Source organism: Gambusia affinis, linkage group LG06 (genome assembly GCF_019740435.1).
Source record: "Gambusia affinis linkage group LG06, SWU_Gaff_1.0, whole genome shotgun sequence".
Classification (NCBI taxonomy): Eukaryota; Metazoa; Chordata; class Actinopteri; order Cyprinodontiformes; family Poeciliidae; genus Gambusia; species Gambusia affinis.
Genome location: NC_057873.1, coordinates 18,504,953 through 18,529,263, shown reverse-complemented (window position 1 = coordinate 18,529,263; position 24,311 = coordinate 18,504,953). Strand labels below are relative to the sequence as shown.

The 24,311-nt window shown below is 37.5% G+C and overlaps 2 protein-coding genes and 1 long non-coding RNA gene across 5 annotated transcripts in view; 1 reads left to right on the top strand and 2 right to left on the bottom strand.

Moving 5' to 3' along the window:
* The window catches only part of LOC122832385, a 19,116-nt gene extending 5,872 nt beyond the window's left edge, over nucleotides 1-13,244 (bottom strand). Inside the window, exons 1-2 of the long non-coding RNA XR_006370837.1 lie at nucleotides 13,160-13,244; nucleotides 1,212-1,345 (exon numbers count right to left, since the gene is read on the bottom strand). This is a non-coding gene — a long non-coding RNA (uncharacterized LOC122832385). The remainder of the gene's footprint in view (nucleotides 1-1,211; nucleotides 1,346-13,159) is intronic.
* On the top strand, nucleotides 8,939-14,110 carry yif1b (Yip1 interacting factor homolog B (S. cerevisiae)). Of its 2 annotated transcripts, none has more exons than XM_044119099.1 (8): nucleotides 8,939-9,105; nucleotides 10,456-10,558; nucleotides 10,686-10,818; nucleotides 10,920-11,024; nucleotides 11,394-11,530; nucleotides 11,809-11,964; nucleotides 12,046-12,139; nucleotides 13,233-14,110. In XM_044119099.1, exons 1-8 carry the CDS (start codon nucleotides 9,069-9,071, stop codon nucleotides 13,386-13,388), a joined length of 921 nt encoding a protein of 306 aa, XP_043975034.1. In that variant the 5' UTR covers nucleotides 8,939-9,068; the 3' UTR covers nucleotides 13,389-14,110. The 2 variants fall into 2 exon arrangements, with proteins under 2 accessions (XP_043975034.1, XP_043975033.1); XM_044119098.1 differs by having other exon boundaries at nucleotides 8,952-9,114.
* LOC122832383 (probable E3 ubiquitin-protein ligase HERC6) lies at nucleotides 13,583-24,311 on the bottom strand. Of its 2 annotated transcripts, none has more exons than XM_044119095.1 (23): nucleotides 23,841-24,311; nucleotides 22,242-22,398; nucleotides 22,085-22,161; nucleotides 21,759-21,986; nucleotides 21,550-21,641; nucleotides 21,307-21,434; nucleotides 21,038-21,192; nucleotides 20,741-20,796; nucleotides 20,566-20,657; nucleotides 19,940-19,999; nucleotides 19,734-19,830; nucleotides 19,402-19,582; nucleotides 19,081-19,232; nucleotides 18,668-18,793; nucleotides 18,479-18,577; nucleotides 18,212-18,388; nucleotides 17,703-17,843; nucleotides 17,358-17,524; nucleotides 16,577-16,643; nucleotides 16,387-16,457; nucleotides 16,011-16,194; nucleotides 15,738-15,840; nucleotides 13,583-15,653 (listed from the first exon to the last, which is right to left on the bottom strand). In XM_044119095.1, the coding sequence occupies exons 1-23, from the start codon at nucleotides 24,052-24,054 to the stop codon at nucleotides 15,433-15,435; spliced, it is 3,045 nt and encodes a 1,014-aa protein (XP_043975030.1). In that variant the 5' UTR covers nucleotides 24,055-24,311; the 3' UTR covers nucleotides 13,583-15,432. The 2 variants fall into 2 exon arrangements, with proteins under 2 accessions (XP_043975030.1, XP_043975031.1); XM_044119096.1 differs by having other exon boundaries at nucleotides 19,734-19,827.

The following is a 24,311-nucleotide window of genomic DNA, read 5'->3' as shown; positions in this document are numbered from 1 at the left end:
TACTAATAAAGGTTTTACCAGCTTTTGAGTGCACTTTAAAAATACAGTGAAATACAGAAAATTTCAAGGAATTTTAAAGTGTCTGAGCTAAATTGGGACAGTCTAATTATTTTAAATCTAAATAATGTAATAGACTAATGGAGAGCCATCCCTTAATGCATAATTCCCTAAGTTGTGTGGTGCAGTTCTGTAATGTTTTGAAAGACATTAGTTCCAAATTATTATGCCAATATGCCTGCAAAACCCCCCTCTAACCCCACTCAAATAAAAATCACCCGACTTCCAGGTTGGAGGTCTATTAGATGATTTTTCTGAAAGGATTGATATCAATAATAACTACCTATTAAAGAAGAAGTGAATAGCTCGCTGCCATTCACTTCTGTGTATGATCTCACAAAAAATGAAGAGGAGCACTTCCAGACAGACGGACATAAAAACATGTTTAAATTCACTGCACCGAGTATCAACACTAAGCTGTGTAGAAAAGCAGCAATCTGTTCACACAGACTTAAGTTAGTTATGTAAGTAACTGACCTCTTTTGCATATGCCACAGCTTCGTTTTGTAAATGGAAACAGAGTTCACAACCTCTTAACAACATGGCTGCAGCTGGCCACTTGTCGTCTTAAAAGGTGTTAGACAATATTTTCAAAATATAATTCTAAAAACGTGCATGACTCAAGTAAACTTGCTTAGTATACAAGAGATCCGATAAATAAGAGCCCCCCAACCTCCGTCCCCCCCAAAAAATAAATAAAACTGAACTGGTTTTTTGTTTGTTTGTTTGTTTGCTTGTTTTATTTTTTTTTTTTTTGCTTGTTTGTTGTGTAAAAAGTAACAAATGAGCATAAATACGATTTCTGAAATGTAGTAACTTAAGGTACTTCTGAAGTAACAGAAATAAAATGTAATCATATTCCATTGAAAAACATTTTGTCGGCTGTAACATCCTCTCTCGTGTTCTGCTTTGCACAGTAATGAAGCCCACATAATATTTAATACTGTAATCATTAGAGGTTCATTAAAAATGTTATTCCTCAATTAATATGCAATTAGATTTAACAAAAGGTATTTACATAGATTATCTGCTACTTGCAATTTGGTTTTAAATTTGTTCCTCACCTCATGCTATATATGTTAAAACATGAGGCAGATACTGATTTAAAAAAAAAAAAAAAAAAGCAAGAAAGATACAGAAAGAGTTCCACCTACTGCCGGCTGCTGTCAGAAGAAAAAGATGAGTTGATGCGTTGCAGCCCGTTCCGTCCGACTCTCTGTCTTGGAGTGGGAGTATCTACAGACAGGGCTGGGGTAGTGCTTCATAAGAGTGAGAGGCATAACTCCATCTGAGAGACAGAGGGAGATAGCTGGAGTGTACACTAAGAGGGAGAGACATCGCTCCCAGCCATAGGCAGAGCATACACTGTGAGATCATGAGTGTGCGTGACAGATCCCGCTGTGAGACGGTACTGCTGTTAATACACGTGTGTGTGAGGGGAGATTTGTGAACATCCTGTGGATTTGTCTGGACACAATCGGTGAATTGAGTCAGTTCCAGAAGATGCATTTAAATGTTTGGAAACAGCTTAGACTGACATCAGCGCAACCGTTAGAATTGAAATTATAGCTTGAGCTTTGTTAGATGCCAGATTTTAGTTTGAGTAAATACATCTTCTAAATAAAAGTAAGTCTTGTGTGACCTGATCAGGTGTAATGTACATGCAGGTGTAAAACCATCTTTTACAACTTTCTCACAGAGATACATATATGATGTTTATTTCATTCACAATCAGCCAGTCAACCTTAAGTAACCTTGCTGATGTGCGTGTTGACCCGATGTTATGTTTTTGTGTAATCAGAGGAGGCGTGACATCTCACTGAGCAGTGGTGGCATGTAATGTAACCTATGGCATAAAAGAATGAAGTCCTTCATTAGGATTTTAGAACAATGGCTGGAAACTGAGTAGGGAGGTATTTGATTTTAATCTCGTTTGCATTGGAGCATTTCATGCTCACAAATTTTTTTTTTTTTTCATGATTTTTGCATAAGATTACCTAAAAGCTTTTTTAAAGATGCTAAAACATAAAACGTTCCTATCCAAAGCTACAAATGATTAAGTCAGATATATGATATATTTGAGTTAAAGGGTTAAGTCAGAGTTTTGTTGGTTTTGAAAATACCATCTCAAATACTGTCAGACTGTCAAATTTGGCCCTGTTTTCTCATAAAGTAAGAAAGAACAGAGAACATAATGTTCTTGCGACGTATGTTTGTTTGAAAGATGTGCTTCATTTGTGTTTATAGCTTTAGCCGATGTTAACATTTATACGTCCAGTTAGAAAAAATGGACAAGAAATCCTCTGACGTGAAAATATGGAAGGTTTGTTACCAAGAAAATTGAGTATGGCATTTACGTTTTAAAAACCTTGATTGATGCTTTTTTTTGCACTTCTGTTTGTTTCTCATTAAATCTTTCTTTCACATAATACTGTACTATACACTGTTATTAGCCTACCTAAAGTGAGGGCTATTATGTATTTTCCAGGCACAGAGTTACCATTTTATAACACTATCAGGTAATTATGTTTCCTTCAGTTGCTATAAAATTTAGAAGTAGAACAGAGTAAATGGGATGCTTTTATGAAGCCCATTACTTAGGCATGTTCAAAAGGCAGTATGTTTTACTATTTTTCGTTCACACTCACTACATATGAAGCACGTTCACCTTGGTAATAGTGAGCTGAGATGTCCAGATGTTTCTGGAAGACAGCAACTACATCAATGACAAATAAATACAGAATAGATTTTTTTTATAATTGATTGTCTGCCTTTAACAAGCAGTCTTATTAACCATATTCATTTTAAATATCCACATTTAATTGATTTGTTTTCAAATATATAGCCAAATATCTATTTATGCAATTGTCATGTTCACCCATATTCTCCTGAAACAGCTATTTCATTTCTTTCCATTATGTTTGTGATTCTGTAGCAGTGGGGAGAGCCTGAGAGCACTGGCTTCTCATGATCAAGTTCATCTGTGGAAGGAACAAAGATATTAAAGCAAACCTTCATGCTGGTATTAAGAGGAAGGGGAGTTGCTCAGTTCTGCGCTGTCATGAGTGAATCACTTTGAGTCACAACACAAACAGCTGAATGTGCTTTTTGTGTGACCAAATGATCCTCCGTGACATTGGTGAGTAGACATGCAAACACCGAGTCCCACAGAGTCATGGAGCAAGAAAGCTTCAGTCGCAAAAAAAATAATTGGTCTTTCTGAGTTTACACATGGGACCCTCTAAACTTGCAGTTGAAAAGTAATCAAAGTAATAATTTAAAAAAAATGCTCCCTGGGTATGTGTGTCTGCATAGCGTTAATGTGTATGCATGTGTGCACAGGGTAGGCTCATGTTTGTTGTGTTGTTTATGCACATAAGAGTGCATCACAGGCATGACTGAATATCTGTGTTTCTGTATAATAGCTCTGATTTTTTTGGGTTGTTTTTTGTTTTGTTTTTTGTTTTTTAAAGGAAGACTATTTATGTTTTTACAGTTATTATTTTATTTTTCAAGTCTCAAAATATTTACAGGGCCTCCAAATTTGACCATTTCCACAGAAACACATGAAAAAACAAAACAAAACACACAAAAAAAAAGAAACAGAAAATGACAAAAAAGACAGCAAGGACAGAAAAGAGATACATGAAAGGGTGAACAAATAGCCTCCCAGCAGCCAGATGTTCCTCTTCTTTGTGGAACATCTGTCGTAAAATTGAAAACTCAGAGAATGATGCAGAGAGAATGCTGATGAAGAGATAAGAAGGGCCAAAAAGAAGATGGAAAAACATTCCACATAATTCCATGCTTATTTAGATATTTATTAAAAAATATGTTTGTGTGTTACTTCTGACCTGCACAAGACGCAAGCCTGTTTAATAGGTACAATATAAGTAGGATAGAACTGCTTGCTGAAAAGCATTGAAGCATCCTCTCTATGACCTGTGACAAATGTGTTTATTCTGCTTCAGTAAACCTGGACCAATAGCTCCTACCCACTGACAAAAACTGATGAGCTACACAAATTAAATATGCTAGAAAATATACAATTAATATGTAAAATGAGAACATACTAAATCAATGAATGCAAACCATTTAAAAAACATATATAAGTATACCAGAGCACACATAATTTCCATTCTCTTCTTTAATGCTAAGTTTCACCTTATATTCATCCAAAGGGTCATCTGATTAAAAAAGAAAATAGAAATGTTTTATTAATATAGTGTCCTTTTTAATATGTCTCTCGTGCCTGCTGTGTCCATTTGTGATGCATAATATGTAATTTGATTAAACTCAAATGAGTCACAGTAGATGGGCATTTGCCCTGAAATAATGGTCACCAAGTAAATTAAATCAAAAAGTAGTAGCAGCTTTAAGTAATCCTCATAACTTTTAAGCTATGTGAGCCGTATGTTGACAAGAAAACGCTGGAGCACAAGTAAGTCTCAGCTGCCTGGCTTTTTGCCAGGGGTGGAGGGAGCAAGCACTACAGGGAAAAGAGAAGCAAGTGAGTTCAAAATGAGGGACTTGCACAAGTCGCATGATCTTATTTTGGGTGAAAATGGACACACATCGTTGCACAGACACATGAAACGAGACATTGTCTTCAGCTAAATTCTAGGATCACTGAGACTTAATAAGTCGGTTTGATGATATCGTTGCTTATAGTACAGAGTGGGAAAATTGGCTGGTAAACAAAGCATCAATTTATAACCAACCAATGATATATATATTTTTTTAATTGCCCATGTAACACTCTTAAGCAACACAACTCTCATGTTTAAACTAGACTTGGTTGTGTGTTTTGGGACATAACCGCATTCAAAAATGTCTTGACAACTGAAGAACAGACAATTAAAAATAAAGCCAAGATGATAAAGATAATGAGATAAAAACATAAACTGATAAGATCGTAACAGGAGCCGCTCACCTCAGGTCTCTTTATCAGAGACTCTAGTTTTCCATTAAGACTTGAAGGACATTTATTTTGATTGCACTGCAAAATAAGCAAAACAGAACAGCGTATGATTTCATAGTTGTGTAACTGTTTTTGGTCTATTCATTCAACAAGAAACCTTTCCAAAAATAGCCCTTTTATACAAAATTGTACCTCTGAAACATTTAGTGTTGTCCTATTAATATATAATGAATTCCAGGGTTTAGTGAATGAGGAAACTTGCAACCAAACAACTCAAGGAATAAATGCAACAGAAGGATGGTATTATTCAAACTAATGCAGCTCCTTTGCAAAACCTCTGATCAAAAGGTACCAGATATTATGGAATATATAACATGTGAATAAAAGACAAAGAACCTTTTGCATAACAAAGTGCTTCTTATGACTTCACATTCTTGGTAATCTCATGAATCCTGGCAGTGCTACCACCTAAAAGGTCTGGAACCAAAACACATCTTCCATCTGCATGAATTATGTAACAGTTACTTGTGTCATGTGTAAATGGTGTAGATTGCTTTTACTGGCATTTTCCATAAATGGGTTCTTTCTGCATGTGACAAAGTCAGATGAGCAAATACTACACAGAGTGGTCACTATCAGGTCACTACATATTTATATATCAATATCCAGATCCAGATCATTGTGATTTGTGCTAAACAGTTAAGTAGTAGAAAATTCAGAAACCATTTTAAATGAAAAAATATACAGTATTTACAGCTTAAAATTGTTGCTTGCTAATTCTTGGATTATCTTGGAAAGAAAGACCTGCTCCTGATTGATCCGGTTTGCTGCCTAGCTGAGGTTCATCAATAAACTCTTTATCAGATGATAATGTGACCAAAGACCACATTATACACACTTTGAAGGACATTTCTTAATTAAACCCTCTCTTGCATTGACATGAGACTTGAGGATAAGAATAGAAAGGAGTCATCAAGATAATCTCACTCCTGGAGATTGTGCTGCTCAAGAAGAAACGACAGAAATAGCATCAATACCTACAATGCTTACTATCATAAGTTTAAATAAGTAACAGAGTGGGCATTGAGCACATCTGATTAACTGTCTGGGAACAGATGGCTATCAGATGAAGCTCTTCATCAAACTCTTTCAGTCGGGCAGGGTTCACATTTTGAGCACGGGGTTGACAGAGGAAAATGAAAGAGTAATGCCTCTCAGTTTGAACACCTTATTTGCTTTTTACTACATATTTTAGAAGTTTATGATGTTTATGATGAAGCATTTTTACAAGGTTTTTCCATTGTATATTTTCACTATCATGGATTTATAAATGCCAGAAATCACAAAATGTTTTTTTTTTTATTGTTTTTATTTATTTTATTTTTTCTAAGTCAAGTCAAAGTCTATTTAAATAGCACATTTACAACGACCTCAGATGGCCAAAGTGCTTCACACACTACCACACTGAAGGGAAAATTATGTTAATTCTGGTTTGTATGTATTCAGGTCAGTGAGCTCACAAGAGGCATAAGGAACAGGCCCATCAATATTTCTTGAGAACAATGTGCAAAGGGGTCAACAAAAGAAAATGAGGATTCTGGAATATATACATTCCAGTTTGATTTTCTCCATTTTATTTGTTTCTTTGCATTCTTGTAAAATTAGTAAATTTATTTTCTGCCTCCATGACCTTTAATAGATACATAATTCACCAGTGCAGTAGTAATAGAAGAGCACTGACATATTTTCTTGCTTCCACCCTCTGATGTTGACCAGAGTGATGGTGAATCTGTAAGTTGTACTGCAGGTGCATGCAGGGTGGGACTTACTGCTAGTGTTGTGTTCAGACAATCTTCCTGCCTAGTGATTGTTTTGGATGAATGTAATGGGAAGCTGTTCTGCTGGAAACATTGTAAAGACTTAATGATAATGTAATATCTGTCCAGTCTTCTTCGTAAACTGCCTCCATTCGTTATATTTTTTTCACAATTTTCCAGAAATCCATGCAAACCTAGTTACAGCATTTACAAGAAATGCACCTAAACACATTTAAGATTAATTGAATGAAAACATATATTGGAAAAAAAAATTCACACTCTAAGAAACTCTGTGGCATTTGTGGTGTCACCAGATATATGTGACATCTACAGAAAATAAAGATCTGGCAATAATGTTTTGTTCTATAGGTGAAAAGTTACATTAGCGCAGCAGGTGAATATTACAGGAAAAGTCTGTCTAGCAGCTTTAAATTATTACTGCAGCAGAGTATGTCTCCACTGATGTTGTAAAGTCATGAAATATTAACTTTATCCCCAAAAATGGGGATAATTTATGTCTCCAGTTTTCCATGTTTAGGTCAAATGCTTGTTTCCAAAAGGCTTAAAGTTGGCCTGTCAGAACATTTTCTTTTATTTTTCACTGTGTAAACAAGCAGATGCTGTAATTTCACACACAAGCAGGCAAATTACCCAGACAGCAGGGTTTCAATGCTAAAAAACACTTCTGTTCCCTGACAGATGTCGTCAGCAGTCTGATTTTAAAAAGCCTTTAAAAATGTATTTGCTTTAGTCCAAAAATACAAAAAAATAAATAAATAAAATAACCTACAAGGAGCTGGATGAGGTTTAAAACTATGATTTAGTTTTCGGTACTGCTATGTTCTAGCTTTTAATGAAGACTGATATTAAACATTCAAAAGAGACACTTTTAAATGTTTAGGATGTGTTTAGACATTTGTATTATGATAAATAAGATTTTACCTGCTTTGTTAAACTATTCATTTAACAACACTATTCTATATATTGTGTATGTAAGTCTTGATTTGGAAGTGTTCCTCATCACTGCCACTAGATGGCCCCAGTTACACACCATGTCATTACACGTACCACGTTATTCATTACTAAACTGTTATTCCTCATTACCTCATTAATACCTCATTTCCCCCAGCAGGACTAAAACCCATATTCTACCTTGCCTGTCTTTTTTGCTCTTCATAGCCTCTTCTGTTGTTAAAGTTTTTGCAAGCCACTTACAATTATATCACTGGTTTTTGACAAGAAGATTGAGTTACTTTAGCATATAAATTTATTCATTGTGCTGCTGTTTCTGCAGACTGATACTGACAACTGATCAGATGTCTCTGTAAAAGAAAGCTGATTAGTGAAGCAAAGCAGTTCTACATACTTAATTTCATGTAACCAGAGCTTATCAGTCATAACAATTAATCAATAAGCCAACGTTATAAGCTTGAGCAGGACGTCCAACATCATCATAAGTACATGTCCTTATATAATAATTGACTGGTTAAACAGTAACCTAAATGACTAATGACTTTAGCTCGGTTGCCTTAATCATTTGATCAGTGCCTTAAGGATACAATAAAACAAGAAGTGTTCCAGTTTCCTGTCTGCCTTGTTTGTAATCATATTACTTCTTACCCATTAGCTTTGTACACTATCACATAGGTCAAATGATATCGTGATTCGTGACAGCTTTGATGATCCGTGCATGACAAAAATAACCCTAAACTCTTGCAGTACAAGCCTATGGTGCAGGGAAACACCTGTTCTTACCACAATTTGCCCTGCATTAAGGAGGGAATATCCTCCCTTCCTGCTAATCATTACTTCTTACCATGGTTTTTACCAGCTGTTAAGGAGCACTTCCAATTTTTACAGGGCAAGAAAAATAATAATAATAATAATAATAATCATAATCATAACCAAAACCATAACTATCAGGTGACTGGGAAAGAGTCCTGACAGACAAACTTTCTCTAATTCCATAGAAATTTATTTAGATGTGAAAAACATTGTACTCGAAATTGTTGCTAAAAGATGCTACTTTTTTGGGCAAATTGCTCAAAGCAGGCTCTGACCTCAGACAGAGTGGAAGATTACCCTTTTGAACACGAGGGGGCGGTATTTTTTTAAACTGACGCGACTCTTGGAGTCGGCTCTTGGAATAGCTAGCGTTCACTTCCGTGTAAATGTTATGAATCACTTCCCCCTGTAGCTCGCCGACTTGTCTTAACTCCATCTGATTTCAGTTAGATAGTTTGACAGCTGCTGCTCCTGTAGGGCCTAATCAGATGGAGTATACCGCCGCACAGACAGGGTTCAGACAGCGTAAGTTACGTACGTGATTTCGACTCGAATAAAGAAGTAAACTAGCATGCCCAGTGGAGACTGCTGCTTGCTTTCTACACTTAGCTCTGTGTTGAACCGGGTTGAAGCTAACAATAAGTTGAACTCATTATGCGCAGACAACTCGTAAAATGCCTATTCTTAATCATTTTTATTATCTTTTTGTTTTCTACGGCTTCACTAACAAACTGTCATCTTTGTCAACACTACTAACCAGCTAATTTATCTTTAAAACCGGTTAAACCAGCTAGCGTCACTATATGGAGCTGTACACATTGTTGTGATAGTTATTATTGTCGCTTTGTTATAAGTGTGAAATAACATTATTTCTGACAATGAGCAATGGCTGCAGATGTGCGCCAAATTACTTGCACACAAAGTTCTCAAGCTAATTCTCAATCTGTTTGGGATCTGGTCAAAACAACTCATGTTCGAAGGTACTTGATTAAACCTTGCTACGGTATTTTGTTCAGTAGCACAAAGTTGTAAAGGTTGACAAACAGTACTATAGCGCATGTAAAAAAAAAAAAAAAAGCAATTCTCTATATGCACTGTGGTTGCACAACGTCGAGGAAATTCTTAGTTTTAATTACTGTGGTTAGAAATTGAGCTAAGCCCGTCTCTGACTTAATTATTTCATTATTCACCGAATGTTTCTTCCTCTGTTTGTGATCTTAGTTTGTAAAAACACATCAGTTGTGGGAATTAAAGGTGTTTAAAGTCCGTTCAGCTGGCTAAATGTACAAAGGATATACAAGGATATGTTGTCTCAATCCTCAAGGTTATTTTTATTGAACAAATACTATCATCCTTATTGAGCTTACTTCATCAGCCAATATTTTATTAAAAAGTCCCCCACCCCTCTAATTAATCTAAACCTGCTCTAGTCATTCCTACATTTCTGATCTTTTGCTGACTTTAAGTATAGACCAATTAGTGTCTTGACTTACCAGAAGGATCTGACACAGTACTGATGCCCCACAGGGCTCCGTACCGGGTTCACTTTTCTTCAATATGTACAGTGGAGCCCAAATGGGCAGTATGTTATCAGCAAGTATAGTTTGTATAACAATAGTTTGCAGGGATATGTTAATGGATAGTTAAAAAAAAATACAGGACACCAGCCATCATTGATGTTAAACATCAATGGAGTTTAACATCCGTACTTTAGAGCCTATAAGGAATTGGAAGAAGTGCATGCTGGGGTTATTTTAAACTTCTTGGCTGACTGTTGCTTGAGTTGCTGATTCTGCTTAACTTCAATTTAAGCAATTCAATTATTCCCACATATACCCATTTAAGTGTTGTTGGGTTTTTTTTTCCCCCCCACAGAGCATAATATGCGTTTGAGGAACAGCTCAATGGATGGGTCAGATGGCAGCCAGCTGTTTGACGACACAAGTGCGACGGGGCCAGGGGCACAAGGAGTCTACAGGTGGGATCTGTCCTCGGATTGGCTTACATTTCACTGAATGTTGGGCCAGTTGTTGAGTCGGCAACTGAAGTGATAAAATTAGATTTTGGTTTCTGGTTCTTATCATTTTTCATTAATTTATTGACAGAAATCAGCAGGCTGGCCCTCAAGCAGCAGGAGGACTTCCTGGCCAGTCCCTCCTGTCGGACCCCATGTCCAACCTGGCCATGGCTTACGGCAGCTCACTGGCATCCCAGGGGAGGGAAATGGTAGACAAAAATGTAAGACTGGCTAAAGATGTGGCTGATCAGCAAGGCTCTAAAGAAATCTACTGCAGGGGCATTAAATGAAGTGTGCACTTCTTTGTCTTTGTGTATTTCAGCTGGACAGATTTATCCCCATATCCAAGCTGAAGTACTACTTTGCTGTGGACACGGTGTACGTCGGAAAGAAGCTTGGAATTTTAGTTTTTCCTTACATGCATGAGGTAAGCTCGTGTTTTCTACTAAGTCAAGTTTTTTAGGCAGCTATTGGATTGTAATTGATGTACTTTTGATTGATGGACATGTGTAGTTAGAAATAAATGATTTAAATGATAAGTTATTTTTAGCAAATAAAGTTATTTTTGTTTGATAAAAATAACTTTTTTTTATTAAAAAAACTTTTTTATTTTTTGATACCAAGGATACCTGTCCCTTTAGCACGACTTAAAAAAAACCAGAACATCTTTCTTTTGTATTCAAAGTTTGCTTAACAATCCTAGCTATTGTTGCAAACGACTTAGAATAAGCCGTAAAACACTTGAGCCAAATTTGAACAGACCTGATAATTGTGTGAAATTTGTTTTCTCCTGCAGAATTGGGAGGTGAGCTATCAGCAGGACATCCCTGTTGCCCCGCGCTTTGATGTCAACGCTCCTGACCTTTACATTCCTACCATGGGCTTCATCACATACATCCTGGTGGCTGGTCTGGCTCTTGGCACACAGAACAGGTACAGAAGCCTTACTTGTGTCCAAGCTGCAGTTTGCAGCTGCTGATTGTTGTGTCAAACAATGAGTAAATTGATTCTCACATCTGGTGGGGGGGGGGGAACGTTTTCCATTAAGAAACTTTGACAATACAGCTGATCTCAATGGCAACCTACAGCTGATTGATTTTTTTGGAATAATAGTCTTTTTAGTAGCTAAAGCCACAAATTTGACTTAATGTAATGAGCTGATAAAGGCTGGCTGAAGATATCACTCTGACTAAGTTTCCTTTGTTCCTCAGGTTTTCCCCGGAGCTCCTGGGAGTTCAGGCCAGCTCGGCGTTGGTGTGGTTGATCATGGAGGTCCTGGCGGTCCTGCTTTCACTCTACCTCGTCACCGTCAACACAGACCTCACCACCATAGACCTTTTAGCCTTTTCAGGATACAAATATGTTGGGTATGTGCTGGTGCATATTTCTGCCAACATTATTTCTTCTGCAGTATCTTTAGTTAACCACCAGACTCTCTGCTTCTCCAGAATGATTTTAGGCGTTGTCGCTGGTCTTCTGTTTGGAAAGCTAGCATATTATCTCTCCCTGTTGTGGTGTTGTGCCGCCATCTTTGTCTTCATGGTGAGTCTGGAGCATTTTTATTATTTTAATCTGTTAATTTTTTGCTCTTCTGGTGCTTGTACCTCCGCCTCACACTCCAAGTCGCAGTTCATACATTATTCCTAGCATGTTCATGACAAATGAAAGTTGTTACAGACTGTTGCAGGATTGTTTCTTTTTTTTATTTATCCTGCTCTGGATTTATTTTGAACCCATTTTGTTACCTTTAATACATTTTACTGTTACAATGTAGTTACAGTGATTTGATTCGTTTCTCATCATGTTCTGTCCAGCTTTATATCTGTTATTACCCACTTAAAGATTTGTCCTGTTTGTCTCAACTAAATGTTTCAGATTGTGAAACTAGTTTTTATATTAGAAATATAAAGTAGATAAAAAGATTTAAAAAAACAACTATCTACATCAGTCTGACTTCATGTGAAAATAGAAAAGTTTTTTAATAGTTTCTGTTGTTCTACCTCTGGTGACAACACCTACCTTAAAGTGTAAAAATGGCCGATGTGTCGTTTATGTTTCTGTGGAGAAAATTTCACCCACTTGTCTTTGAGAAATTGTTTTGGTTTTTTTTCAGCCACATTGGAGAGTTTGTGAGCATAAATAGTCTTGTTTCAGTCATGCCACAGCATCTCAGTCAGGACCGATAGAGTGTTTTTGTTGAACTATTACTCAGGTGGACTTATTAGAGTGATTTAAATCTTTCCCTAATTTATAACCCAAGAGCACCTTAGCTTAATCTGAAAGTGAAAAAATGATGGCTGGATATCTCCAGGATTTCCTGCGAGGAGGAATAATTTATGCTTTTATAGATCACTGACAGATCCTGACGCAGTAAATCAGGGAGAACCACCACACTACCTCCATTGTTTGACTCCTGCTGTGACATTCTTGTTCTGAGATGCTTTTAGTTTTAAGCCACAAAATATTTATATAAGATCTCTATTGCTAATTTTTTGTTCTTTTTGATCAGCAGTGGCTTTGCCCACTCAAGGGGAATTACACTTTTGAAATTACAGTACTTACCAATCAGTTCACTTGGGAGTAGAAACATTTCTCGCCTCGTTCTTCAACAAAGTTTTCGCATGTTTCCGAGCAGATCCGCACTTTGCGTCTGAAGCTCTTATCAGAGGCAGCGGCTGAAGGGAAGCTGGTGAGAGGAGCCAGGAACCAACTGAGGATGTACCTCACCATGTCCATCGCAGCGGCGCAGCCCGTCTTCATGTACTGGCTCACCTACCACCTCATCAGATAGAAGCTTCAACTCTCACTTTTGCAGGAGAAGAACTCTGCTGTCTGCATGACATCATCTCAGAAACAGAAACACAAACTCCTCAAACACAGAACCACATCGCTAAACTCACTGGGCAAAACGCTAGCCACCAAACAACAAAGAGGTGAGACGTTTCTGCCTCCGCCTCTGAGCACAGCCACGTTGTTAGTTTTGCCTTTTTTTTTTTTTTTTTTTTACATTTAATGTCTTCAGATTTTGTAGCAAGAACGTGCGGCTTTAATTGTTCTGCGTCTTTACTGCATAATTGCATGTTAACTGTTTTTTTTTATGAATATTTATGTACGTCTATGAATTACGTCGTTACGTTGCAGATTTTGCTCGTCGCAGGTCTTTTATTAAAGCCTGCACAAAGAAAGCACATTAGCCTCACCTGATGCTATGGACAAACTCTAATCCAGGTTGCTACCTGATCGGCTAGCTTCGCCGAAATATTTTGTGTTAACTTTTTCTGTCGCTTCTTTACTGAGAAATGTCAGACCCTGTGGAGAAAAAGTTTACATGACGAATGCAGCTTCAAAGGTTTAACCCTTTAGATTGTGCTCGGTCACATGTGCGAGCTTTGTAAGAGCGGACGTCTTGGACAGAGATCTGCTGGAAGGAGGAACGATGTTAGATGCAAAAACACAAAGATAGACTGTAGACGTTTACTGCTGAATAAATGTCGCACTTGTGTCGTAATTTAATATCAGACATTTTTGTTTTATGTTTCCGATATTAAGGTTTATTTCCAGCCAAGGTGTAATTCACATTGACATGAAACTTCAAATGAGCTCCTTCACTGCTACTGGAGCTTTTTTTAATGAGCGCTTATTTAAATATGAAGCATTTTGCCTAGAAGGGTGGATTTTTTTATCGCTGTGATGCTGACTGGGAGTCGAAGTTTTCTCGAAGGAAAAAATGAAGAGACTGAACAATGAAAGTGATGTCAAAATTAGCTTTTTAAACTGTTTGTAGCTAAATTTGCACAACAAAATGCCCCAAATGTGCTGAATTCTTGCAAAAAATAAAAATTGTCCCAGACCTGTGAAACAAAATTTACACATCGCCATGTTGGACACAGATGTACATTTTTATCATTGTTCTCAGTTTATTTAATACTTTTTGTCAAAATAAAGAACTGTAAGACGTTGCTGACGTGGCATGTTTATTTACTCTTATAATGCAGAAATAACTAGCATTGCTCTTTTTTAAGCAGAGTATTCAATTATGTACAAGAGAAATAATGCAAAGAACAAATATGGATAAAGTCTCAATTGTAATTCCCCCTAATTGTCTGAGCTCCAGAAATTAAATGTGGATAAAATAGGAACCTCCACTGAAACTTATGCAGTATATTTTGTCCTTTCGGAGTTAAAAAAAAATGTCTGTAATTCAACAAAGCTGGAACTTTTAAGTGGAAACATTCTGATACATGTTTAAAGCTTATTGTGGCATTACTTAATTTAAAGTGAGCTCTTGATCTAAGACGTAATCTAATTATTTTGTTCAAGTTACATCAATAATTACAAAGTTATTGTGAAACAGGATATGTCAGCATTATTTAGACAGGATTTCTACACAGCCTGGAATTTACATTGTTCCTTCAATGTTTCTTATATCTGGATAAGTATGGAAAATATTTGTATTTCCAGACTTTTCCCTCCTTTCCAGCCAACCTGTCTTTTTGTACATCGAAATCGTTAGGTCTCTTTGTCCCTCTATTCTATGCTATTCTTTGCTTCCTGGTGTCTCGCCACTTTGTCTCTTCTTTCTTTTCTTCCAGTGTCTCATTTCCCATCCATCCATCATTGCCAGATAAATAAGTGTAATACTTTACATTTTTAAATAAACCCTAAAGGACTGAGCCTGGAAATATTTGTTATCCCACAAGAAACCCCAGTAAATGGCAACTATTACAGGTGTGTGTATCTCAGATGATATTGCTGTAATGAAGGTTAATGAATCTTTAGATGTTGCACATTGTGGAGAACCAAATAACCAGTAAGGCATGCTAGAAGAAAGATTTCTAGTTCTTCCAGAAGCCTCTGTTGTGATTAATGGCCTGAAGGAGCCTGGCCTCCATCGTCCTCTCTACCGGGTATCGCTTGTAGTTGGGCAGCAGCAGCAAGGTATGGCAGGTGAGGGATTCAGGCAAGTGGATCTCTGTGGCATCTGGCAACATGGCCACTCTCATCCTGATGCACTCCATTCCCAAGAAGGGGACTCTGTCACAGCCTGTGAGGAACACTGACCACAAACAAAGACAAAATGGATGAAGCAGAACCATGGGCAGACCTAAAACGGATCCAAAATGAACGGTGGAAAACATACAGAGGAACTTTTTCTTCTGTTCTGCTGAGAGACTTTCAAACACTTTCCAAAAGGTGATGATGGTTGGATGATCAGCATGATAGTTTCCTTCATAAACTGTGTTCTGTGAATTTAAAAATAACATACCTGAATACATCATTTCGAATCGTTTTTACAATTCAACTTACATCACTGATCTTAAAAGCTTGATTTTATTTACATTGCCTTAGAACAAATATCAAAAAATGCCCGTTAATAAAACTAAAACATTAAAATCAGGAGATGTGGGGCTACCTCTCTGAAGACCTCCCAGTCGTAGTTTTCCTGGCCCACCATGACTGTCTGCAGTTCCTCAGGCTGGAAAAACTCCACGACATCTATGTTGCACACTTTGAAAAACCCTTCCTTGAAGAGTTTAAACACTCTCTCCACTGATTTGTTGAAGACATGGTTGACAAAGGCAGCGACAAATTCTTTCCTGAGGACATAAAGAATATAACAAACAGCACCTAAGGAATCGTTACACTGACAGGATGATTACTACAAGTCCTGAGGTTCTTGCATAATTGTTCATCTTAACTGTAGTCCAGGAACCTTTCCACAGATGGCTGGAACAACTTTTCACATAAATATGAGATGCAAACAGATGGAAATACAAATTAAAACAAACCTATTAGACCAAGTGACAGGTTTTCCGGGTTTGTTTGGATCAAGTTCAGCTTTCTCACCACCCCAGGAGACCTGTTTTGTCATTACGGATAAAAAGGTTTAGGAACCTACACACATGTTTTTTAAACATCGATCTTTTGAAGAGGATAAACCCAGCTGGATGCAATTCAGTTTATGTTTAGAAAACCTACAGTGAAAGTCGTCTCCAGGGCTTCGACATCATCGGGGGTGTAGTCCTCCAACATGCACCTCCATGACCTTAACACACAAACGACGGTGAGGAAAGTTGTTTGTTTTCCATGATAAAATTTCAAGTTTTTTCTGAACTTTCGATAAAAACAATAAAGTTGAGTTTTCATTATCTGATGATTTCTGTAAATCATGAAGCACCTCAATGCTGAGGCTGGCCTTCAGTTCAGGATCTTGGTCAAGGGCACGGTTTTATTTTAGCACCATTTGTACATGTTAATATATTTTTTCCATGTGCTTTAGTCCAAAAAAATAGAAACTTCAGTGATTTGTTTGCAATTTAAACCAATATGAAGGTCCAGTCTAAATCTCTAGTCCAACAAACTGTCTAAAAAAGTTTTTGTCTGTGGGAAAGACACATTGACTGTAAAACATTGTAAATGTAAGTAAAAGATTCAAGAAAAGCAATTGCTTTGTTATTCATAATTTTCTATTTTTAGATTTCTTAGACAACAAAATATAGGATGGTCTGGAAACATTTTACTCTTTTTTTAATATTCTTTTTTCATACTGCACTTATTCTGACTTAGAAAAGCAAATTTCAAACGTTGAACCTGCATTCACCACTGATAATTTCTGAATTCAACCATGCCAAATATGAAGAAGAGAGAGCAACATTTTTATGATTCTTTTCTCTTAAAAGAAAATGTGCTTAAGTGCCTTTTTATTTGTACAGCCTGCTTATAGATTTGTTCAGCCCTGGATTTCAAACATGTTTCTTACTCTGCCATGACACGATCAAACTCCTTCATGTCGTCGAGGGACGTTTTGACTCTGAGCAGCTTCTTGAAGAGCGCCAGCGGGAACGGCAGGTGAATGATGTTGTGGTTGTAAAGAGCCAGGCCACACAGAACGCCAAACAGGAAGTACTTCCTTTCCTCCACTTTAAGCTGTTGGGTTTTTAAAAGAAAAACAAACACAAGAATATGGGAAAGCTGAAATCCAACACAATTCACATGTCTGTCTGCTATGTGTATGTTGCATTTATATGCTCGGCTGTACACACCAGGTCAGCTTTCAAACCTACCAACTAATAAGCCTTGTGTTTAAAGATGATGCAGGTCTTACCTTGGGTGGGAACCAAGCCAGAGTGTGACTCTCGTTGTACATAAACATTTGAGATTCAGGAGCCATAAGCTCATCAAACACATGGAGGAAAAAGTCTTTTTTGTTGACGTTCATGATCTTCCTGTCATCTACAAACTGCACCTAGGGTAAGTGGAAAGATAGCAAAAAAAAGCCCTGTAAATTTTTAAAAATAAAAAAGCATCCAAACTGCTCTCCATTTGCAAAAACTTGTTCTTCAAAATAATTATTTTAATTTATCTAAACTTAAGCTGCAATTAAAAAAAACAAACAAAAAAAAAAACAGGTGACATTATAAACTTCTTCAATAAAATTTCACATGCATTTGTTGTTTTACGGTACTAATTATTTTTCATTGATCTAAGCACTTTTTCTTTGTCATTCAAGTTCTGCAGTTTTGGATGTTTTTAACTTAATGTCTTAGTGCCAAATTCCACAGACTCAGCAACCGTAGATTTTTAATAATGTCCATTTTGTTATGTTGCTTTTACCACAAGCTCTCTTTTAAACGCAGCGTGATCGGCTGCAGCAAGATGTCTGAAGGTGTCCTCCACCAGGTGAGTTCGTCTCAGGTTCAGCTGCAGGACCGGAACAGGGGAGTCCAGGGTGTTTCCAAGAAACTCCTCAGGCCACGGCAAACCCATTTCATGAACAACATGATGACATTCCTGCAGTTGCAAAACTCCTTTGCATTAAGAAATTGTGGAGCAAAATATTTGCAGCCGCATACAGGATGCAGAGCTTATAAACCACGTTACCTTCATCACACGTGCCAAGATGTTAAAGACAGTAACTTTACAAATCAGAGGGAAAACGAAAGGGTAGCGGCAGAAAATGGCGGGTGTTTGCTCGTTGTCCTTTGAGAAAATGTCAGAATGAATGGTCAGGAATGAATTTCAGCAAAATATGAGCAGATCATTTTAAACACCACGTAACACTGTTTTCACCTCTACTTTGGAAAATGACAACCAAAGAGTGACATCCACAAATGGATTAAGATATCCTTCAACAGTGCTTTCCTCCAGATAAAAGGTGCTCAGTGGGACTTTGAAAGACTTCCCAGATTTGTTCGCCTGAAAAACAAAACAAAACAAAACAATGGATCATATTAAAAGAGAGAAATGTAGAGTTTTTTAATTATATAGACTGCATGTCAAACTATCAGTAGAGGTTGTGTTGAGTCAATACGATATTTCAAAGCATTTATTAGTAGAGTTGACATTGGTAGTAGTGAATATTTCCCATAGGTTAAAGGTCAAGCAGCTGATCAGATGATTCTGAAAAGCTAATTTCATTATTTTGAATGAAACACACAGCTGACTTTAGTGTTATTTATTTGTAAAAAGCATTCAGCCCTGACTTTGTAAAGGAGCTTCAGTGCGTTCAGCAGCAGTTTGGCTCCTGGGTTGTGGGTTTGAAACAGGCCATTCTTCAGAATGAAAGTCAGGGCGTTTTTGAAGACCATGATATGCCTGATCAAAATGGTGGCCGACAAAGACGACCAATAGCTTTCTGCAGAAAAAATAACATAAATTTAAAAAATAAAGAGCGGTACATTTATTTTAAGACAAAAGGTGACAAATCATATTTATCACTGCTAATGTTAAACAAAAGGATGGCAAATCTTCCTAAACCTTAATTTGAAACATGAAAATTCAATTTAAGTCCAGTAGTTTCTTACTTAAAGTTTCTAGGGTCTTCTCACTGAGATCCTCAATAACGACAGCCAGAGGCAAAGCCACATTCATGATGCTTGAGTCTTCTTGTACCAGCGGACATGTCAGCAAAATCAGGAGAATCTCTGGAGACTTTAAAGGACGTCTTGAGGCAATAAGCAATTCTGTCAGGATCTGCAGATTTACCTGCATGGGAAAAATCTGTTTAAAAAGCTGTGCAAAACGTGCAGCATATCTAAATCCTGAATCTACCTGTGAGCTGTCATCCAAACTCGTACGAGCATAAAGTTTCAGTTATTCTGAATAAATGAATGAAAGCATAGAAATTTTCCTTAACTGTTTGCTTGATCCATGGGACGGCCAACATCTGGTCGAAGGCTTGACAAGCAGCCTCCAGGTCCACAGTTAGAGCACCAGCTTCCAGCGGAGCCCCTCTGGTATCAGGGCCAGAGCAGTGTTAGAAATCTGACTTGTGGGAATTATTTATTTGTAAAACACACTTCTTTAATCCAAACTCCAAAGCCGATGGAAAATCATACTTACTCAGGTTTTGTGAAACTTGCAACAAGACTTGAACTTGTGTAAAACATCGACTCGATTTCTCTGTTCCACAAACAGGAGACAGCATGAGAAGGGACTTATAAACACTGAAATATATTTTTTTAAATTAGTCACTACAAAAGGCACTAAGACAATAAAAAGCAGAAAAATGTAATCCCTTTAAGACTTCTTCTATTTTTGGTTTAAAAAAAACATTTAGTGCTTCAGATGATCACGCTTCTTTTAAAGTCAAACAAAAATAACCTAATAAAATACAAATATCCGTGTTCAAATGATGATTTAATTTATAAACTTTCCAGACTGAACGATGTCAGCAACTTTGGTTTTCAAATGTTAGTTTCGTTTGATAGGGGCACGATGTTTTACTTTCTGAGATCTTTTAGTCGTTGGGCCAAATTGATTTGAATAGCTTTTATCTTTAACAAACGAAACTATCATTTGAAAATCTTATTTTGTATTTACTCCTATTAATGGAGACCGAAAATATATATTTTTGTGATCATTTAAAACGTTAAGGTGTGACAAAAAAGTAAGAAGAAAACTTTAAGCTTGTAAACAACTTTTACAGCATAGCAACATACAAGTCCTCAGTTAAATTATCAGGTTACCTTTTTGCCTCGATGTTGCTGTACTTCATCGCCACCCACTTTTGCAGTTTTGTCTCCTCCAACCGCCCAATGATTTGTCCATGGTTGAAGGTCTTAAAAGTTTAGAAACAGTAAAGCTTTTATGTTTCCTTTTTAGGCTAATTAAAAAGTACTTTTTGATTTGATACCACCTTACCTTTGCAGGTGAAGTGTAAATGAAGTTTGTGTCCCATCCAGCTGATACCTTCAAGTCTGCTTGACAACATAAGAAATTATTAAAATCAGTCTTTGAAAACGGTAGATCAGAAATGCAAAACCTCTTTTTCAGAGTCTAGAGGATGATTTTATTTTGGTTGGATTCCAATCTCAAAATTGTGCAAAAAAAATGAAGTCATCTCACTAAAATAGACTCCTTGACAGGCAATCAGAAAAAATACACACTACTCAAATCATTCAATCTATCACCTGCCATCCGAGGCGACTGTATACGCACCATTAGGTGCGGCAGCTGCACTGTCAGAGGCCCATGGAAGCTGAACTAGGGAGGGGGACGAGCTGCTGTCTCGCTGTCCAGTCCCCAGCTGGCCTTTGTCCCCATTACCAAAAGCAAACAGACGTCCAGAAGAAGTCAACACGAGAGTGTGACGTCTGGAAGACCAGGACCATGTAAGAATTTAATGAGGCAGTATTTAATGGCACGATGTCTTGAGGTTTTTTGGAACGGTTTTACAAAGTCATCTTAAAGCAACTTGGCTGATTTACCTCCCACATGCAACCTGGGATGCCGTCTCTCCGAGACCATCAACCAGCCTGGGCCGAACCTCGGTGGTGGTGGAGTTGTGACCGAGCTGACCGTGGCTCCCGTCTCCGAAAGTGAAAACTTTCCCATCCTACAAAACCCAAGAATCACGTGACACCCAAAAACTAAGAATGATTAGTTTTTAAAAGGCGGCTGTCAAAAGGGTTTTACTTTATGTAAATAATCTGAATCAGCAGCATTAGCACCTTTGTCAACACAGCAGTGTGCGATTCTCCACAGCTGATGGAAGAGACGCCCAGAGGTCTGAGAGCAGGTACCATGCAGACGTTGAACCTGCCTGTTTTGGATCAGACAACATCAAAAAAGCTGGACACTCATTGCTTTTATATGAAGGAGTCTGAGAGTTACCTGTTAGCGCCCATCTTAATGACAAAAAAAGATTAACCTAATCTACCTTTTTCATCCACCCTGTTGAGCCCCAGCTGGCCAGATTTATTAGCCCCACAGCAGTACGCCAGGCCGGAGAGCGTGAGGAACAGTGTGTGGTTTCCTCCCGCTGAAACCTGGGTTACTGCAACTCCGGTCAAGGCGCAGACCAGGACAGGTCTCAGCTGCCGTGTCACGTCCTTCCCCAGGCCCAGCTGCCCATGACTGTTTAAACCCCAGGAGAAGACATCTCCTCCTAAAGAAAAAAAAAACAAAGAAAACAAAATGTAACACTGAATTGTCTCTTTTGCATATGAAGACATAAAGCTTTCCTCAGCAGGTTTGTAACATTACCTTTGGTCAATGCAAGGGAGTGGGAGTTTCCACAAGACACCTGGATTACCGGTATGGGCATTGGGATGGGCACTCGACTGCAAGTTGATGAGGCAATAATGGGTTACATATATTTCCATTAAATAGTGCATGTTTACTTGTGAGTTTCAGCTCTTGCCTTGGTCTCTGGTTGTTGCTGGGGTGCCCTTGTGCAAGCCCAAGCTGTCCATCACCTCCTGCCCCCCAAGAAAACACTTGTCCAGAACCACATAAAGCCAGACAATGGTCCTGACCACAAGCCATGGCGACAACATCACCGAGTCCCTCCACAGATCCTAAAATATGAAGAAAGAAAAGTAATGATACAAGAACGTAACAGGATTAAAAATTGATTCAAGTCTTTCATTTATAAAATGAATAAATTGAATTGTGAACACAGCAAAATTTCACTTCTAAAATTTCGATCACATCAGAAACTGTTGGAAGAATTTTATATTTTATTATCATTTATTTGCTTTATCTTTATTTTGTATTAGCATCCATTCATTTACCTTTGTATTTACATTTTAATGATGTGCTTTGAGTGTTTTGAAGTGTTTGCAGAAACTCTGGAAGCGGCCTGGCGAGGAGTGAAAAAGGAGGATACCATGAACGAGACATTCCGGAATTGATTGCCCAGAGGAACTGCAAACCTATACTCTTATCTTATGAAATATGCTTTTGAAGATTGTATGAATGAGTTTTGATCATGAGAGTGTGCAGCTGTTTTCTGCTCCCCCTTCCTTCAGGGCTGCACACTGTCATGTAAGACTCAGTTGAAGGTTCAGAGCAGAGGTCAAAATCTGTAACTGGGTTTCAACTGTGTTCTCCCTGCAGGTAAAACTAAATTCTGACTCTTGTCTCTTCTTTGTGTCTGTGTTTAGGTCATTTAGACCTAACAGAAACTCTCTGTCAACAAAAATAGCAATACCATATTTTAATTCTTTTATTATGTCACACTTGTCTTGTTGACTAGTAAGGCACAGTCATCTTGAACAAGTTTAAAATTGGTACACATAGTTTGATCACAGGCTGTAAAAGTACTGACGAATGCTTATCGTCATGGTTGTGTCATTAAAAATCAAAACATATTGGAATAATTTTGTTAAATTCCAAGTTTATTACAGCATTAAAGTAAATGACACAATTATAAAAAGGGATTATGGAAACTAAAATAAAGAGAGACTTGTATCTAATATCTCAATACACTACCAATGACTATCACATTAAAGATGAGGAAACAAAGAGTCAGTATGGTAGGATTTATTGCATACTGTGACCGCTATTCACTAAAAATCAACACAAGAGGATCTTTTAATAAATGGAGTATGAGCTAGTGCATCATAAACGGGTATTTCACCAAGTTTTACCCTCAGGGACTTCCTAAAGCAAAACAAATAAACCCTACCTAATTGAATCTCAATTACCGTTCTAAATTAAGTTTCGTTACATGAATACACTGAGATGAAACGAAACTGAAACTTAACTCGATAAATTGGCCTACATGCTATGCCTGTCAGATGATTCATGACTCTTGCCTGACTCTCTACAGGCAATAACCACCTGTAGAGGATAATTTAAAATAAACACAAAAACTCCGTCTGTCCTGCAGCTATATTTTGACTACATAATTATTATTAGCTTAGGGTCAATTATTTGGAAGAACATTTTTTATTTCCTTGCAAATAAAAACCAAGTTATTTTATACATACTAAAAAATATATATGTAATTGTTTACCAAGCATCTTTCCACTTTGGTTCCTTCGTCCAAGTTGGCCCTGCGAGTTGTGTCCACATGATAAAACTTTTCCGTCTTCTCTGAGGAATAAGGTGTGCTGCTCTCCGCAGCAGATGTTGGTGAGGACTCCGGGCCCGGTCCAGGACACCGGGCTAAGGGTTGCCTGGACCTCGAACTGTCCGCTCGAACTGTCTCCCCAACAAAACATCTGCATGTCTGCTCGTAGACTAACCGGAGCGACTAGTGGCGCTCTACTTCAGCTGGAGTTGCTGCTTTCACATGATGTCGGAATTATAAGACTCCTCTTGTAAATGCGTCAGAAAAAATATTATTCCGCGACCTTAGCCCTTTTGAAAACATTGGCACAGTCTGAATTAGGTAAAATATCCAATTCAATGTGATAATTATATTCAGCTTTATAGTTTATTTTCAAAAAGTAATAATTACTTTAAACTGTAGTACGAGCTCATG

Bases quoted from the DNA above. Each gene is read 5' to 3' on its own strand.
- yif1b (XM_044119098.1), top strand. From the start codon at position 9,069: ATGGAGTATACCGCCGCACAGACAGGGTTCAGACAGCGTAAGTTAC. The intron at 10,559-10,685 runs GTGGGATCTGTC...ATTTATTGACAG, and splicing joins GGGGCACAAGGAGTCTACAG to AAATCAGCAGGCTGGCCCTC. The intron at 11,965-12,045 runs GTATGTGCTGGT...CTGCTTCTCCAG, and splicing joins TCAGGATACAAATATGTTGG to AATGATTTTAGGCGTTGTCG.
- LOC122832383 (XM_044119095.1), bottom strand. From the start codon at position 24,054: ATGCAGATGTTTTGTTGGGGAGACAGTTCGAGCGGACAGTTCGAGGTC. The intron at 19,583-19,733 runs GTTAAGGAAAAT...TTTCCCATGCAG, and splicing joins TCCCATGGATCAAGCAAACA to GTAAATCTGCAGATCCTGAC. The intron at 17,844-18,211 runs GTAAAAGCAACA...CACTTACCCTAG, and splicing joins CGTTTAAAAGAGAGCTTGTG to GTGCAGTTTGTAGATGACAG.